The 17,138-nt window shown below is 37.4% G+C and overlaps 1 protein-coding gene and 2 long non-coding RNA genes across 3 annotated transcripts in view; 2 read left to right on the forward strand and 1 right to left on the reverse strand.

Annotated features, from left to right (window-relative positions):
- Positions 1–8,717, forward strand: part of LOC103512164 (actin-binding LIM protein 1) — a 73,895-nt gene extending 65,178 nt beyond the window's left edge. Inside the window, 5 exon segments of the mRNA XM_026825725.1 lie at positions 3,767–3,953; positions 6,165–6,436; positions 6,980–7,043; positions 7,473–7,735; positions 8,121–8,717. Of these exon segments, the coding sequence (XP_026681526.1) occupies positions 3,767–3,953; positions 6,165–6,436; positions 6,980–7,043; positions 7,473–7,735; positions 8,121–8,234 (900 nt within the window). The 3' untranslated portion in view covers positions 8,235–8,717.
- LOC113468639 lies at positions 211–3,732 on the forward strand. The gene is made up of 2 exons (XR_003392313.1): positions 211–337; positions 3,699–3,732. It is a non-coding gene; the product is annotated as an uncharacterized LOC113468639 (long non-coding RNA).
- Positions 8,718–11,004: 2,287 nt separating the features above from the next.
- Positions 11,005–11,961, reverse strand: LOC113468640. The gene is made up of 2 exons (XR_003392314.1): positions 11,368–11,961; positions 11,005–11,274 (listed from the first exon to the last, which is right to left on the reverse strand). It is a non-coding gene; the product is annotated as an uncharacterized LOC113468640 (long non-coding RNA).
- Positions 11,962–17,138: the final 5,177 nt, after the last annotated feature.

Below are 17,138 nucleotides of genomic sequence, written 5' to 3' on the forward strand. Positions count from 1 at the left end.
AAAGTCCCTTTACTCCCGCAGTCTAAACAAGGTAAACCGGGTTATTAGGGTTAAACCTGGTTTAATTAGTGTTAAACCTGGGTTAATGAGTGTTATCAGGTTTAAGAAAGGTTTAAAACCGGTTGTCAAAATAGGGCATGTCTCTTAAGCCCTACAGCCGTTTTATTTGAATATTAGAACGATGTTTTGTCTAATCAAAGGTCCCTTTTTTCTGTCTTTTCAGCTCCCTCTAGAAATCTAGATGCTCCTAGACCTTGGGAAGAGGATGAGTTTGATCGGGCATCTAGCTACCGTTCCTCCATGGGAAGATCCACTGGTGCTATACACAACTATAACGGTAAGTCCACTATTTGTACGCTTGAACTGAGAAAAACTATAGGGGAAAAAAGTTCCTATTCTTGAACGAAGGAATAGAAAGGAGGAAAAATTGGAGGGATTTATTCTTGAACGGAGGAATAGAAAGGGGGAAAAGACTGGAGGGATTTATTCTTGAACGGAGGAATAGAAAGGAGGAAAAATTGGAGGGATTTATTCTTGAACGGAGGAATAGAAAGGAGGAAAAAATTGGAGGAATTTATTCTTGAACGGAGGAATAGAAAGAGGAAAAAATTGGAGAGATTTATTCTCGAACGGAGGAATAGAAAGAGGAAAAAATTGGAGGCTTAGAGCACATTTTGTTTTTTTCGCAGCACCTTAATCAAAATCCCTCATTTTGAATTCCATCTATTTAAATCTTTTTAAATTTTGAATTTCATCAATACAAAACTTACTTATTGAGCTAAAAGAAAAAAAAACATGTGGTCATACACAGACCTAGAATAGGCTAGACTTGGAAAATAGAAGAAGGAAAAATAAACTAAAAAAAAAAAAAATCGAAATGTTGATTTTAATTTCTTCTACATATTTTTCAAGCCTTATCCTAGCCTAGCCCTTTGTATAGCTACCACCCGTAAGCTCCCTTTCCCTGTAGAATTGTAGATGATAATTATTTTTGTAATTTTCCCCCTCATTATGTTTGTTTTTTGTTTCTGGTTTCCCCTCCTGTGTTGTCCTTGTGTTATAAATTAATACTGTGTGGTATTGAACTAGACGGCTACGTACCTCGTCAGTCCGTGACGCTGCCAACATCCACCCGGTATCAATATCTGTCTCATTATTCGCAGGTAAGTGGTCAGGGTCCGTGTGCCGATAGCGCAGGGAGGGAGCTTTTGAAATCGGGAAAGAAAGTTTCGGGCAAAATTGGGTTTAAAAGTAGCCCGTTGAAATATGGCAAAAAAAAAACTCAATTTTCAAAAGCTCCCTCTGTGATTTTATTTGAGATTTTGCATGATAAATAAAATATTTACTTTGATAAATGAACCAATTTCTGCTCTCTAATATCTACCTCTATCATACAAATTCAAAAGAACACATTTATATTTTAAGTAACACCTAATACATACAATATTACATAGGTGCAATGTATAGCATGTAAATGTTTGTGATTAACTCAAACCAAAGTCCCTTCTTTCTGTCATTTTTATTATTATTTTATATTTACGTTATTATATTCATTATTTTATTTTTTACATACTTATTAATTAATATTAATAATGATAATAAAATGATAGAAAGAATAGTTAGAACTAAAATAAAATTAATAATTGTGTTTGTATTGACTGGCTTGGCAATTAGTTATATTTTACACTCGCGTGCATTTTGTCCTCCCCCTCTACCTCTACCATTTGTCTTTTCGTTTGTGTGTGTAGACCTATCTTACCCCAGGATCTACAGTTAAAGTGTTTGTCAACCTCTAAGCATTCTCGGAGACTAGACCCGAACGTTCTCCAACCGTGCTCAGAGAACACTTTAACCTGTAGACCTGGGGAATTAGTTTTACTTTCCCTTTTTAGTTTTGTATCCATAAAGTTTTGTCATTTCATACTTCTAACTTCTAGTGTTGTTGTTTGATCCTTCTATAGAGTTTTATGGTTTAAATCTCCTAGCTTTATGGTTTTCTCCTCTTAGTTTTATGGTTTTGATCTCCTATTTTCGTAGTTTTATGGTTTTAACCTGCTAGTTTTATCATTTTATCCTCTTAGCTTTTTGGTTTCTCTTAGCTGTTCCTCTGTTGATTGTTGTGTCCTGTAAACTCTCTGCTTTACTGTTGGTTTTCAGTTGTTTTATTGTTGGTTTTTAGTTGTTCTACCGTTTGTCTATTTGTTTTGTAACGCTTTCTTCCTGTATATCTTGCACTTCCAATTCCTGTTGCTCTTTCCTTTCTCTCATTGTCACTTTTCTTTTTTGTCCCTTTCGATTTTTCCTTGTATCCTTTCTCTTTCGTGATCCCATTGGAAAAGAAAAGCCTTGCTCTTTTTCCTTTGAATCTTTTCTCTTTTCCCTTATTTAGGCTGACCTTGTTTAGATTGCAGGAGTAAAGGAACTTTTCAGTCCAATCTATTCCATTTCCCCTTTGCTCTAAATCAGCCATACTCAACCTGCGGCCCGCCGAGCTTTTTTATGCGGCCCTCGAAAGGTTAAGGTAAAAAAAAAAGTTTTATTATTATTATTTTTTATTTTATTTTTTACCTATTATCATTTTTTTACCTCTACTTCTTTCTCCCAATACAGTAATTTCAATGTACATAGGTAGGTAGGTTTACAATTTTTATACATTTTTTTTTTAATAGATTATTGTGAATGCACATGTCATTTCATAATTATGCGCCTTTTCATTCCATAATAAAAAGCAACCTCTATCACACAACCCTTAGTCATTTTTTTTTCTTTTTAATAACGGCTTTTTATTCGAATTGGTGTTAAATATGTATAGTAGGAATACCTGCTGTACACCTATACACATATACAGTTTACAGTTCTGTTCTACACCTGTTTTCCTGCTGTACACCTATACACAGATACAGTTTACAGTTCTGTTCTACACCTGTTTTGTGAACTGCGGCCCGCGTGTATCTACAGTTTACACACTATCAGGTAGACCTGACAGGTACAGCTAAAAAGGTCCGTCTGTCAGGTCTACCTGATACCTGATTAACACACTCACTATCAGGTCTACCTGCTAGTGAGTGGCTGGCCTTAGGTGTATTTTCCTTTCGGCAAATATTCGGAAACTGTATTAACATGTATTAAACAACATGTATTAAACAGCCGTTCATAGCGCCTGTATTAAACATGGCAATGAACAGAACATTGTGGCTATCACGAGAAGGCGAAGCCTTTAGAGTTTTAGAGGATGACGATTAAACCACAGGCACCAATTCAGTTTCCAAAAAGGAAATATCAGTTCCATTTCCGAAAGTTTCCCTTGGGAAAAATACATCATCTCCATCCTCTCGTTCCTTCTTTCTCCCTTCCTGTGAAATCTCATTTTCACAAGGTCTGATGATGTTTCTCTTAATTTTTCTCTGTTTACTTTCCCCTCCTCCGTGGATGCTAATTTGTTCGGCCTCTTCACAAAATCTCAAATGATGGACGGTTCATCATGGATGTCCTACATTTTTAACCTCTCTGATATCTGTACCATGGCGTTTTATCTTCGTGACTGTTCGTTCTACCTCGTGATGGTTCGATCGACTCCGTCATGATTCATCCAACCTTGTGATACTTCGTCCAACCTCGTGATAACTCGTTCAACTTCGTGATGATTCGTTAAACCTCCGTGACGATTCGTTCAAACTCGTGATGATTCGGTCAATCAGTTGTCTCATCGCTGAGGAACGTACCGAAGCCAGGTAATCTTCCCATTTTTGCTTCCCCTCCGCCACAGAAAGAAGAGGAAGAGCTGAGCAAGATAGCGTCGGGGATAGGCAAAGTATTTCTGCGGAACGTGCGAGAACGAGAGAAAATGCAAAAGTGGAAACAATCCCATATGGACCCTCGCAATGCGTCACGTACCCCCTCGGCAACCAAGGAACCCATGTATAGACTACGCTATCAATCACCCGTCAATGCCTGTGAGTATAAGTTGGTTTAAAACCGGTCAGAAAGAGAGAGAGAGAGAGAGAGAGATTTGGTAGAAGGAACTAAAACAACGGAGGTCTTATCGTCCCGAAATCGAAGAGAGAAGGAGGACAGGACAGGAGAAAGCCAGCCGTTCCGAGAGCGAACCTTACCTGTTTAGGATAAAGGTCGTCCCGGGCGGGAATCGAACCCGCGACCTAGCGCTTACAAGGCAGGTGCCTCACCCTCCAAGCTAACTGATGAAAATTACTTTTTTAATGTGCTCAAAGATGTTTAGGCATAGATGGGTTCAAATCCCACATCCTAAATTTATGATTCAAGGATGGTAATTTCAGCAAGTTATAAAGAGCAGGTTTACGAATGTGTAATTTCTTATTAATTTGTTATCTATTTGAAGTGTCCACAGAACATGCTCTCTTTCTCCCTCTCTCTCTCCCTCTATCTCTCTTTCTATTTTGCTGCCTGTTTTTATCCTTTTGTTCTTTTTTCCTTTGCTCTCTTCCATTTCTAGTCATGTTCCTTAAACATGGTCTTTTCCCCCCTCTTCTTTTTACATCTCTCATTTTTTCCTAGTCAGATTTGATCCTTTTTTCGAGAGATTAAAAATACTTAAATTATAATTGACTATTCTAAGAACTATCCTCTATCGCTCCTGCAAAATCTTTTGCTTTGAGCACTCTCCTAAAAAAAATCCCTCTTGCTTTGTGTACTCTTTTTTGCTTATCATTTTTCATAATTTTAACCTTGCCGTGTGTGTTTTTGTGATTGTCTTCCATCATAGTATATAGTTTTCCATTATTTTATTTTAGCCAAAATTAGCTAATTACAGTGGGCACAAACTGCCTCTGAAAAGTAGGAAAGCTAGAAACAGAGGTGTATTTTATTATGCGAAAAAAAAACTGGATCAAACATGGCTGAACCAATGAGATTGTGAGATTTTGCTGTGTTTACGTCCAAAGCGGATTCTCATTGGTTCAGCCATGTTTTGTTTCACATAATAGAGAATGCCATAGGCATTGATTAACCCCACCCTTGATCAAACTTTATTTTATTTTATTATTATTATTATTATTATTATTATTATTTACTTATATCTATGTACATTATGTTACCATCTGTAAATAAAGTTTGATCTAATTGTTTAATAATAATTTATTATTATTAATGAAATGAAATAATAGAGCTTCTTTACATTGCTCGAATAATACTAAAGAGTACCTTTACCCCACCAGTAGGCTGCTACCATGAATGTGATGAAATTATCAAACAATGTTGACTATAAAATTCTATATGTCAGCTTGGATTGAACCCACGCCCTCCCGATTATCAGGCGAGTCTTGACCTCTTCACCACCGAGATAAGTTGATAGTGTTTTAATATTAAAGTAAAAAAGTAAGGTAACTTTTAAGGATTTAATCCTTAAAAGTTACCTTACTTTTACCTTGGGGGCACGGTTGGTCCAGTGGTAACGCGCTTGCTTGCCATGCAGAAGGTCCCGGGTTCGAATCCCACCATCGACAAAAATTTGTTAAAACAATCCCATATGGACCCCCGTAATGCATCACGCACCCCCTCGGCAACCAAGGAACCCATGTATAGACTACGCTACCAATCACCCGTCAATGCCTGTGAGTATAAGTTGGTTTAAAACCGGTTTAATTGGTATTAAACCAGGTTTATTTAGTATTAAAACAATCCCATATAAACCCCCGTAATGCATCACGTACCCCCTCGGCAACCAAGGAACCCATGTATAGACTACGCTACCAATCACCCGTCAATGCCTGTGAGTATAAGTTGGTTTAAAACCGGTTTAATTAGTATTAAACCAGGTTTATTTAGTATTAAAACAATCCCATATAAACCCCCGTAATGCATCACGTACCCCCTCGGCAACCAAGAAACCCATGTATAGACTACGCTATCAATCCCCCGTCAATGCCTGTGAGTTTAATTTTGGGTTAAAACCGGTTTAACACTGAATTAACCCGGTTTAACTCATGTTAAACCTAGTTTAATTAGTGATATTTTGTTTTAAACCGGGTTATTAGGGTTAAACTTGGGTTAATGAGTGTTATCAGGTTTAGGAAAGGTTTAAAACCGGTAGTCAAAATAGGGCATGTCTCTTAAGCCCTACAGCCGTTTTATTTGAATATTAGAAAATGTTTTGTCTAATCAAAGGTCCCTTTTTTCTGTCTTTTCAGCTCCCTCTAGAAATCTAGATGCTCCTAGACCTTGGGAAGAGGATGAAACGCCGTCATGATTCATCCAACCTTGTGATACTTCGTCCAACCTCGTGATAACTCGTTCAACTCCGTGATGATTTCGTTAAACCTCCGTGACGATTCGTTCAAACTCGTGATGATTCGGTCAATCAGTTGTCTCATCGCTGAGGAACGTACCGAAGCCAGGTTATACTCTGGCACCTCACCGCTCGCATACATTCAGCTCTACCGGTGCCACCAGTCACACCGCTGTAAGTGTAACGTCCACCGCTTGATAGGTACAGTAGAACCTTGATTATTTCAACTAATTGAGACCGAGGGTAGTTGAAATGTTCACTTTCTATGATCTTTTCCTCTGATAAGATAGGACATCCTTTGAAAAAACAATGGATTTTGGAGTTGAAATAATCGAGGTTCTACTGTAATAGGGTTGCCAGTTGCCACTTGCCAGTGCCAGTAAAAATGTATGTTTTTTTGAGTAGGTCTTTTTTACGTTCTAAGTTACAAAGCCATGTGTGGAACTTGATTCTTCGGTATTCACAAAATTAATGAAGATGACAAATCTTTTTAGCCCGCAGCGATAGCACGTTGAATGCCAACCAGTTCCTAATAGATCACTGAAGTTAAGCATCGTTACGTGTGGTTATTGTCCGGATGGGTGACCATCTGTGCAATATGATTCATTAGGTTGCACCTACAATAAATAACACATAAGATAGGTATTAGTAGTTATTTAGGAGGAATCTTTTGCTCATTGTTAATCTATTTGTTAATCTTGTGTTTACATATTTCAGGGTGACTTCTCTCTCCTAGGCGACAAAACACATAGTACAAATTTCAGCAGCGGTAAATCAGATGGTAAGTAATAGACAGACATGTGTGCCGAAAGTACCGGGTTCGATTCCCGACACCCAACTAGTGTCCTGTGGTAGATAGTTAGGTAACATGTTCATGGGAAAATTTCAAATTAATTTATTAATGAAATGAAATAATAGAGCTTCTTTACATTGCTCGAATAATACTAAAGAGTACCTTTACAGTAGGCTACTACCATGAATGTGGTGAAATTATCAAACAATGTTGACTATAAAATTCTTTATGTCAGCTTAGATTGAACCCACGCCCTCCCGATTATCAGGCAAGTCTTGACCTATTCACCACCGAGACAAGTTGATAGTGCTTTAATATTAAAGTAAAAAAAAAGTAAGGTAACTTTTAAGGATTTAATCCAACCCTACTCTTTGTTCAACCTTCACCCCCAACTAACTCTCTTTTCAACCTTCACAGTATCGAACGGCTCCATCTACGACCTTCACAGCAACATTCACCCGCACCATCACGTTCCCAACGGGGGCGCCCCAGAATTACCGGTATCCAGCACCTACGCCGGCTCTCTAGGTTATGCCGCCTCCTATTCAAACCATATACAACGGTCCCTGCCCAATATGTCCCAGCCGATGTCTCTAGAGCCGCCTAAAATATACCCGTACCATTTGCTGATCATTACGAACTACCGCCTCCCCCCTGATGTAGACAGGAAGAACCTTGAGGTAAGTGTAGACCCCCTGTACTGTAGACCTCGATCAGTACTACTAGAATTCAAAGTTGAAGAAATAGAATGCTTTTGCCAGGTTTGTGAAAGTTTTTGGACAGCGGGTTCTACTTTTTGTGAGTTCCAGTCGATGTCAGTTGAAGGTAGGGTAGAATAGAATAGAATATACCCTGTTTATACTGCCAGAATGAGACTGAAAAGTCCCTTTACTCCCGCAGTCTAAACAAGGTCTCATGTATTTGGTACAAAATAGGTGTATTTTTTTTATAAATTAAAACCTTGCTTAAATAAAAAAAAAAAAAAAAGAAAAAAAAGGGTAGACGCAGCTTTGGATTTCTTGTTCTTGTTGAACTGATGCGATGTACTCTTTTCTCATTTTACAGAGGCATCTATCAGATGTAGAGTTTGAAACCTTGTTCCTATGCACACGAGCCGAATTCTATCGACTTCCTACCTGGAGGAGGAACGACCTCAAGAAACGAGCGAGACTGTTCTAAGAACCACTTACGAGACTGTTCTAAGAACCACATATAGCAACACATAGCTAGTGCCATTGAAAACGAAATAGAACGAGATAGCTCCTAGTACCCACCGGCAACATTTTCAGCAGGAACATTGTTTCGCGTCAATCCAGAAATGTGTTTGCAACAATCCAGCAACTTTTCTACACTTGGAAGACTTATTTCGGAAACATATTTCATCAAAATTTGTTGCGCGTTAATTGCGCAACTGTTGCGCAGCGAATGTTTTCGGTGGGTACTAGGCTTAAGCCATTGATGGAGGTATAAACACAAGACATAATTATATGTATAATATGGGAATTGTAGATTTGTAGAACCCAAAATACAGCAAGCTATCTCCAAGTGCCATTGGCCATTGAAAAGCATATATTTTTGTGGCATACTTAGTTGGTACGACCTTGTAATGGAAAGTAAAAATCCGAAACAATTCGCCCTTATTATGTATCTATTACCTACCCTACATATTGTAATTTCTTTATAAGAAAATATTGCTCTTAATTTGGCGCTTTAATTTTAATTATTTAATTATGAATTTCAATTTTTAAATAATCAAACAAATTGGCTTTTTGTTGTATTTTTTTACTCTCCTTAGGCCAGCCACACTATCAGCCCTTATTATGTATCTATTACCTACCCTACATATTGTAATTTCTTTATAAGAAAATATTGCTCTTAATTTGGCGCTTTAAAATATTGCTCTTAATTATGAATTTCAATTTTTAAATAATCAAACAAATTGGCTTTTTGTTGTATTTTTTTACTCTCCTTAGGCCAGCCACACTATCAGGCCCCTAGATAGATTAGGGTGATTGCTTTTGGGCTGACATTTGGTTTTGGCAACTAAAATTTCACGAGTGGATGCCCTTCGCACTCAACCTCTGCTATTTCTTTACCAAGGGAAATTCAGGCTGGTATACTCCCTGTTTATACCTAAGGGTTATGTGGACACAAGAACGAAGATTAATTAGAAATTTATCGTTGTGATTTTAGTACGATTTTTTACTTTCTATTATTTAAAGAAGTTTGATAGAGGGAATTTTGTCAATTTTGTAACATCCGAGGTCTCAGGATAGGAAAAAACCAGTTCCAAGAACGAACTAGGGCGGGAATCGACTTTGCGACCGAGCGCTTACAAATTTCCTAGTCTTTCAAGTTACACTCAAGGAAGTTCACCTTGGGTGAACTAATTATTGACCTTCAACATGATGTCTACCCATTTTAAACATTGGTAAAAATCCATCCGTCCATTACTTACCATCCTTAACACAAGCCCAGTTCATCACACCTGCCTCGGTAGCGTACTGGTCAAGACGCTCGCCTGGTAAACAGGAGGGCGTGGGTTCGATCCCAGCCGAGGCATGGAATTTTATCGACTTCCCACCTGGAGGAGGAACGACCTCAAGAAACGAGCGAGACTGTTCTAAGAACCACATATAGCAACACATAGCTAGTGCCATTGAAAACGATATAGAACGAGATAGCCCCTAGTACCCACCGGCAACATTTTCAGCAGGAACATTGTTTCGCGACAATCCAGAAATGTGTTTGCAACAATCCAGCAACTTTTCTAGACTTGGAAGACTTATTTCGGAAACATATTTCATCAAAATTTGTTGCGCGTTAATTGCTCAACTGTTGCGAAGCGAATGTTTTCGGTGGGTACTAGGCTTAAGCCATTGATGGAGATATAAACACAAGACATAATTATATGTATAATATGGGACTTGTAGATTTGTAGAACCTAAAATACAGCAAGCTATCTCTAAGTGCCATTGGTCATTGAAAAGCATATATTTTTGTGGCATACTTAGTTGGTACGACCTTGTAATGGAAAGTAAAAATCCGAAACAATTCGCCCTTATTATGTATCTATTACCTACCCTACATATTGTAATTTCTTTATAAGAAAATATTGCTCTTAATTTGGCGCTTTAAAATATTGCTCTTAATTATGAATTTCAATTTTTAAATAATCAAACAAATTGGCTTTTTGTTGTATTTTTTTACTCTCCTTAGGCCAGCCACACTATCAGGTAGACCTGACAGGTACAGCTAAAAAGGTCCGTCTGTCAGGTCTACCTGATACCTGATTAACACACTCACTATCAGGTCTACCTGCTAGTGAGTGGCTGGCCTTAGGTGTATTTTCCTTTCGGCAAATATTCGGAAACTGTATTAACATGTATTAAACAACATGTATTAAACAGCCGTTCATAGCGCCTGTATTAAACATGGCAATGAACAGAACATTGTGGCTATCACGAGAAGGCGAAGCCTTTAGAGTTTTAGAGGATGACGATTAAACCACAGGCACCAATTCAGTTTCCAAAAAGGAAATATCAGTTCCATTTCCGAAAGTTTCCCTTGGGAAAAATACATTTTTTTATTCCTGTTCATTCTAATTTTTAAAAACCCCCGCTTGGATCATTATAAACTCCTTTTTGGATCATAAAAAAATTCTTCCATTAGTGAAATCTCCGATTAAGTCATTGGTGAAACCCACCATTAAATAGTCGGGCTTACAATTGCGTTATGTACATTGTACATACTTGGGTAAATGGATAAGTTTAAGTGTTGTAAGCTTTGTGTAATGTGCTATCCCCGATTTTTGTTTCCCCCGATATTTCAACACGAAGTATCGTATTAAAATATATTTCATTTGTATTTGAATGTGGGTAATCCTATATGAACTAAGCGTCAAAAAGCTATTTTTTATTATTATTATTATTAGTATTATTATTATTTATATAGGAATGAAAATTTCGTGTAATTTTACATAGTATTCATATAGCTACCAGCAGATTACCCGGGCTTCGCAACGGGAAATTGATCATAAGATTGGTTTAGATTTTGGTAAAATCCTTGTTTACTGCACATCTAGAACATATTGGGAATAAGAAGAATCCCACCAAGTTTCAGCTTTCTAGGTGTTGATGTTCTGTAGATAGAGCGATCAGTGTGTGAATGAGTGAGTGGATCTCGCTTTTATACCTATAATAGAAAATTAAAGATACACCTTATGAAATAGGTAACTACAAAACTTATTACCTTTATATGATACAATGGATACACGTTCCTATCATATAAAGGTAATAAGTTTTGTAGTTACCTATTTCATAACTTTTATAACCTAGGATGTCCAATATAAACATATTTTAATAATAAAGATATACCTACACACATAGATTTTAGATATGAATTTGGTTTATTGACACATTGAAATAGATACGAAATGGTTCTATTTTTCCCATCAGAACCGATTTTTTTGGCTCTTAGCTTACATACGATTACCAACATTCATTTCTTTCCTCACCCTATGTATTATGGCAGCTTCCAAGTGCACGTTTAAAATACCTACCTATTAATATAAGTTTATAAATTCGCTTCTAGTAATTATAATAAAGACCATATTTATATCTTTATTTTTTATAGAAAAAAAAAGCTTTAATTAAGAAAAAAGATGTAAAAATAATTAGAGATAAAATCAAAAATGTAATTACTATTGAGTCTGAAATACGAACGACATTTTTACAGGTTCCTTTCCTTCGATTTTCTTTAGTCTTTTGGGAAAAAAGACACGAGTTTTGCCATGAGTATTAAACCTGATAATGAAACCATAATAACAATGTGAAGAAAAATCTAATCCTTGAAAAACCCCCCATGTATTACATTTATGTATTGTTTATTATTTTATTTTTTAACTTTTTTCTTATTAAAAATCAAACAAGTGTCTCCCTATGCTGAGTACCTACATACCCTGTTTTGCACATTCCCTGAACTTAGTTGGCCAATCTGCGGCAGAAAGCTGTAGTGATGCTCATGGGCGTACGAGGGGGGTCATTTTTCTTATGTTTATTTTATTTTTTTATTTTTTTTTTTTTTTTCGTCAGCTAGTCTTGTCTACCAAATTATTATTTTTTTTTTTCCTAATTAATATTATGAATTTTGTTTCATTTTATTTTATTTTTTCTAAAAGAAACAATTTCTTTCTTTTTGTTACAAAATATCTTTGTGTGACTTCAATCTAAGTGCCTGATAGAAGAGACTGTAACAATGGAGGTCTTATTCTCCCGTAGCTGAGAGAGGGAAGACAGGATAGTAGAAAGCCAGTCGTTCCGAGAACGAACCTTATCTGTTTAGGATAAAGTTCGCCTCGGCTGAGAATGGACCCCGCGACTTCGCGCTTACAAGGCAGGGGCTAGGCTGGCTGAAATTTTATTCAAATTGGAGGAAAAAAACTTGGAATTCACAAAGGTATTTTGTAATCGACAGAAGAAAAACTCTCCTATGTATTATTTTAATTTTTTTTACGGTGAAATTAAATTTGTATTATGACTTTTAAATTTAAAAACTAAAGTGTACATTTAGAATTTTTAGCGTTCCGATTTATTTTAGCTAAATTCCTGTTTTTTTTTTTTTTTTTTTTTTTTTTTTTTTTTTTTTTAAAAAAAAAAAAAAAAACTTTAAACTCGTATTATTATGAATTGATTAAAATGCAGCTTTATTTGTTTATTTTTTAATTAAAAGAAATATTTAAATATAATAAATAGGTTTTAGAAAATTTTAGATGTTAAAATAATGAAAGCGAAATAAATCTGTTTATTATAATGATATATCTTTGGTCTTTTTCATTTCTTGATTTTTTTTTGCTTCAATATTATTTTTTCAGTCCGAAAAAAATGCTGTCTTTCACACACCCTCACGTCTTAGGTAACTTAGATTACTTAGAAGAAGAAAAGATTCGTAAGCAATTTTTTGGGGGGGCTCGAATTGATTCGCACCTACTTGGTCACCCATCCAGAATCACACCACGGTTAACCGCGCTCAACTTAAGTGTTTCGCGGGGAAACTATCGTATCCAACTATACAGTATCCACCATTTACACTGGCTCCTAAAGTTCCAGTGATGAAGTTTCATTTAGTTAAACTCTAACCAATGATTTCACCATCGAAAAAACACCGCGCTTAACAAGTTTAACTAATTACCGCGAAGTTTAACTAGTTGTTAAGATCGAGTTTCTGTTTTAGTATTACCAAATAGTTATTCAGGTTTTTTAACTAATTATCGCGCAGTTTAACTACAGTCTTTCACCAAGTTTAACTAGTTATTTAGCATTAAGTTTGCGTTTTATTGTTACCAAATAGTTGTTCAGGTTTTTTAACTAATTATCGCGAAGTTTAACTACAGTCTTTCACCAAGTTTAACTAGTTATTTAGCATTGAGTTTGCGTTTTATTGTTACCAAATAGTTGTTCAGGTTTTATTTTTTAACTTCGGGTTTTATAAGTTGTTTTCACTTGATTTATAATTCGTGGTAAGTTCTAGACAGGCTCGAAATTTCGCGCTATCTACATTACATTGAAATGGGGGTCTCTTCTAAAGAAATTCCGGTATTTGTGCAGAAGTCACGTCCGTGGAATATTGCTACCAAAGGAACTGGCACAAACGAGCAGTGACCAGTGTTATTATAGGGTTAGGTTAAATGCAAGAAGGTGTTTTCAAAATTAGAGCAGTGATTAGTGCTATTATAGGGTTAGGTTAAATACAAAAAGGAGCTTCTTTTCCACGGACGTGACTTCTGCACAAGTACCGGACTCAGAATAGGAGAAAGCCAGCCATTCCGAGAACGGACCTTACCTTTTGAAGATAAAGTTCGCGCCGCGCCGGGCGGGAATCAAACCCGCAACCTAGCGCGTGTTTTAGTATTACCAAATAGTTATTCAGGTTTTTTAACTAACTATCGCGAAGTTTACCTACAGTCTTTCACCAAGTTTAACTAGTTATTTAGCATTAAGTTTGCGTTTTATTGTTACCAAATAGTTGTTCAGGTTTTATTTTTTAATTGTACATTTTGTAAGTGGGTGTAATTTTTGCTCGTCGTGCAAATATTACACAGTAGAACAGTTGCGCTTACTTGGGCGATGTTTCCAAGTCAAGGAGCAGGAAAAATGAGGAACAACGGAATTTTTCTTCTACGACTTCTAGATCCCGAGATAAATCGATCAAAAAAATACCGGTAAATCGTGAACTCTACGGTCCCGTACACGATGACGTCACATCAAATGTTCCGAGCAAAGCTCCCTCGCAGGCAGCACATTAATGTGTTTGTGCGCATACGTTTCTGATTTTTTAACTTCCGGTTTTACAAGTTGTTTTCACTTGATTTATAATTCGTGGTAAGTTCTAGACAGGCTCGAAATTTCGCGCTATCTACATTACATTGAAATGGGGGTCTCTTAAGAGAAATTCTGAAGAAATTCCGGTATTTGTGCAGAAGTCACGTCCGTGGAATATTGCTACCAAAGGAACTGGCACAAACAAGCAGTGACCAGTGTTATTATAGGGTTAGGTTAATAGGCAACTGCCTGAAGTCTGACGTCACACATCTTTGAATTCTTTCATTAGAACGGAAAGTGAAAATTGAATTTTCGACCTTTTACAGTTATTTTTTCGGAGTTTTGATCTCATATTTAGATTTTTCACAACTTTTTACATAGGAATCGAACATTTATTAATAATGTTTACCCATTTGCAACTGCTCCATTTACACAGTACCTATACACAGCTTAATAAAATTATTTCGAATGACACAAATAGTTAAGCCAGCGCACCAGCCTAGTTAGCTTAGTTGGTAGTGCGTCTGCCTTGTAAGCGCTAGGCCGCGGGTTCGATTCCCGCCCGGGGCGGATTTTATCAATTATGTAAATGCAGTTTCTTTGTGTTATTGTCACAACTTTGGTGCTCACTGCAGCATTGTAGGATTTTCCCAATATCTCAATAGCAGAGCCTAATAAATATGCTTCTGTACTTTATTATAGTTTTTTTTTTTTTTTTTTTTTTTTTTAAGTGTTAAAATAGTTTGCATAACCAACTCACTTTTTCTGCCCCTTTTCCTTTCCGAATCTGGACCGTCTACTCGGTGACGACTTAGCACCTCTCTATTCGAAATCATGCTCACCACTCGTCTGTTTCCGGGAACTTCGAAACCTCACACTCACCCCTCACCATCCGCTAGAAACACATTGCTTCCTCCGTCCGCCAAGAAAATCAAACCTCCCCTAACGGAGGAAGAAGATTTCAAACAGCTGCTCCTACATCGGATAATTCGGGACGATGCGAAAAATGTCGAGTTTAAAATGGGACAGTTCTTTGGTAAGGTAAGTTTTCGGGCGGGTTATGAATAGGATGGTAAGGTGAGTTTTTTATCGTCCCGAAATCGAAGAGAGAAGGAAGGAAGACAGGATAGGAGAAAGCCAGCCGTTCCGAGAACGAACATTATCCCATCAGGATAAAATCCGCCCCGGGCGGGAATCGAACCCGCGGCCTAGCGCTTACAAGGCAGACGCACTACCAACTAAGCTAACTAGGCTGACTGGGGGACCTTAAACAGCCTGAAATTTCCCTTGCTACAGAAATGGTTTCAGGCCCCCTTGATGAACCTAGGCCTGATGACCCCCTCCCCTCTGGAAGCCCCTGGAACAGCCCAGAACTTTTTTTTTTTTTTTAAGAGGTTTGACAGAGGGAACTTTAACTGCTATGGTCTTATCGTCCCGAAATCGAGGAGAGAAGGAAGACAGGATAGGAGAAAGCCAGCCGTTCCGAGAACGAACATTATCCCATCAGGATAAAATCCGCCCCGGGCGGGAATCGAACCCGCGGCCTAGCGCTTACAAGGCAGATGCACTACCAACTAAGCTAACTAGGCTGGCAATCTTCTATTTTACCGATTGTGATTCGATCGACTGTAAAGGTGGGTCGTCGACCGTCCATTCATCGATGTTAACCGAACCGTCCACACTTCCTCGATAACATACTTGTACGGCCGGTCGACTATATGTGGACACAAGAACGAAGATTAATTAGAAATTTATCGTTGTGATTTTAGTACGATTTTTAGGTACTTTTTTTTATTTATAGAGGGAATTTTGTAACATCCGAGTTCTCAGGATAGGAAAAAGCCAGACGTTCCGAGAACGAATTAGGGCGGGAATCGACTTTGCGACCAAGCGCTTACAAATTTCCTAGTCTTTAGCTTTAGGTTTCAAGTTACACTCAAGGAAGTTCACCTTGAGTGACTAGTGTAAAGGACTATCTCAGGCAGATTCTTACCGTTCACTTCAGGTGACTGATGTGATCCATTGTTCTGTGCATCGTATGAAAAGTTTTTTGGCAGTTTAAATGATAGTGGCGCCCTCTTGCTGTCAAAATGAGATAAGAACGAGTTTTTATTAACCCATTCAGTGTTTTTTTTTTAAAGGGGTCAACCTTCCTATTCAATCTTTTCAGCCTTTTCCTGTCCGTCCTTTTTTACTTTTTTCTTTTGCTATTCTATACGGATTCGAAAATTTTCATGGGTTTACCTGTTCTTCTCATTGAGTACTCTTCCTGTTCTCTTGACAACTCACTTAGAACTAAAAGGGTCCTTCGGGCCCCCAAAGATCCAATCGGGGCCATTTCTTGAAGTGGTTTGATAGAGGGAACTGTAACCGCTAAGGTCATCTTATCCTACTTATCGTTCCGAAATCGAGCAGGATAGGAAAATGCCAGCCCTTTATTATGAAATTCGTCGAATTTCATAATAAAGGCAGGGCCGGATTACCCATAAGGCAGAATGGCAGACTGCCACGGGCCCCGCGCTTTGAGGACTTACACTAGATATTATGGGTTTTTTCTAAAAAAAAAGAAAAAAAAAGCGCGGGCCCCTACCCTATTTCAAGGTAGGTGACAAAAAAATTCGAAGTTAAAGGGTATTGCATCCCTATTTAAACAGCTGAGATTGAAGGTCAAACGAGTATACTACAATCTTTTGTTTTGGCGCCTGTTAGTTTTGATTTTGTTTTGACTGAAGCCGACACGACTCGTGTGACTTGACAGTTTCAG

This window comes from Diaphorina citri, unplaced genomic scaffold, assembly GCF_000475195.1.
Source record: "Diaphorina citri unplaced genomic scaffold, Diaci psyllid genome assembly version 1.1 scaffold800, whole genome shotgun sequence".
NCBI classification, from domain to species: Eukaryota; Metazoa; Arthropoda; class Insecta; order Hemiptera; family Psyllidae; genus Diaphorina; species Diaphorina citri.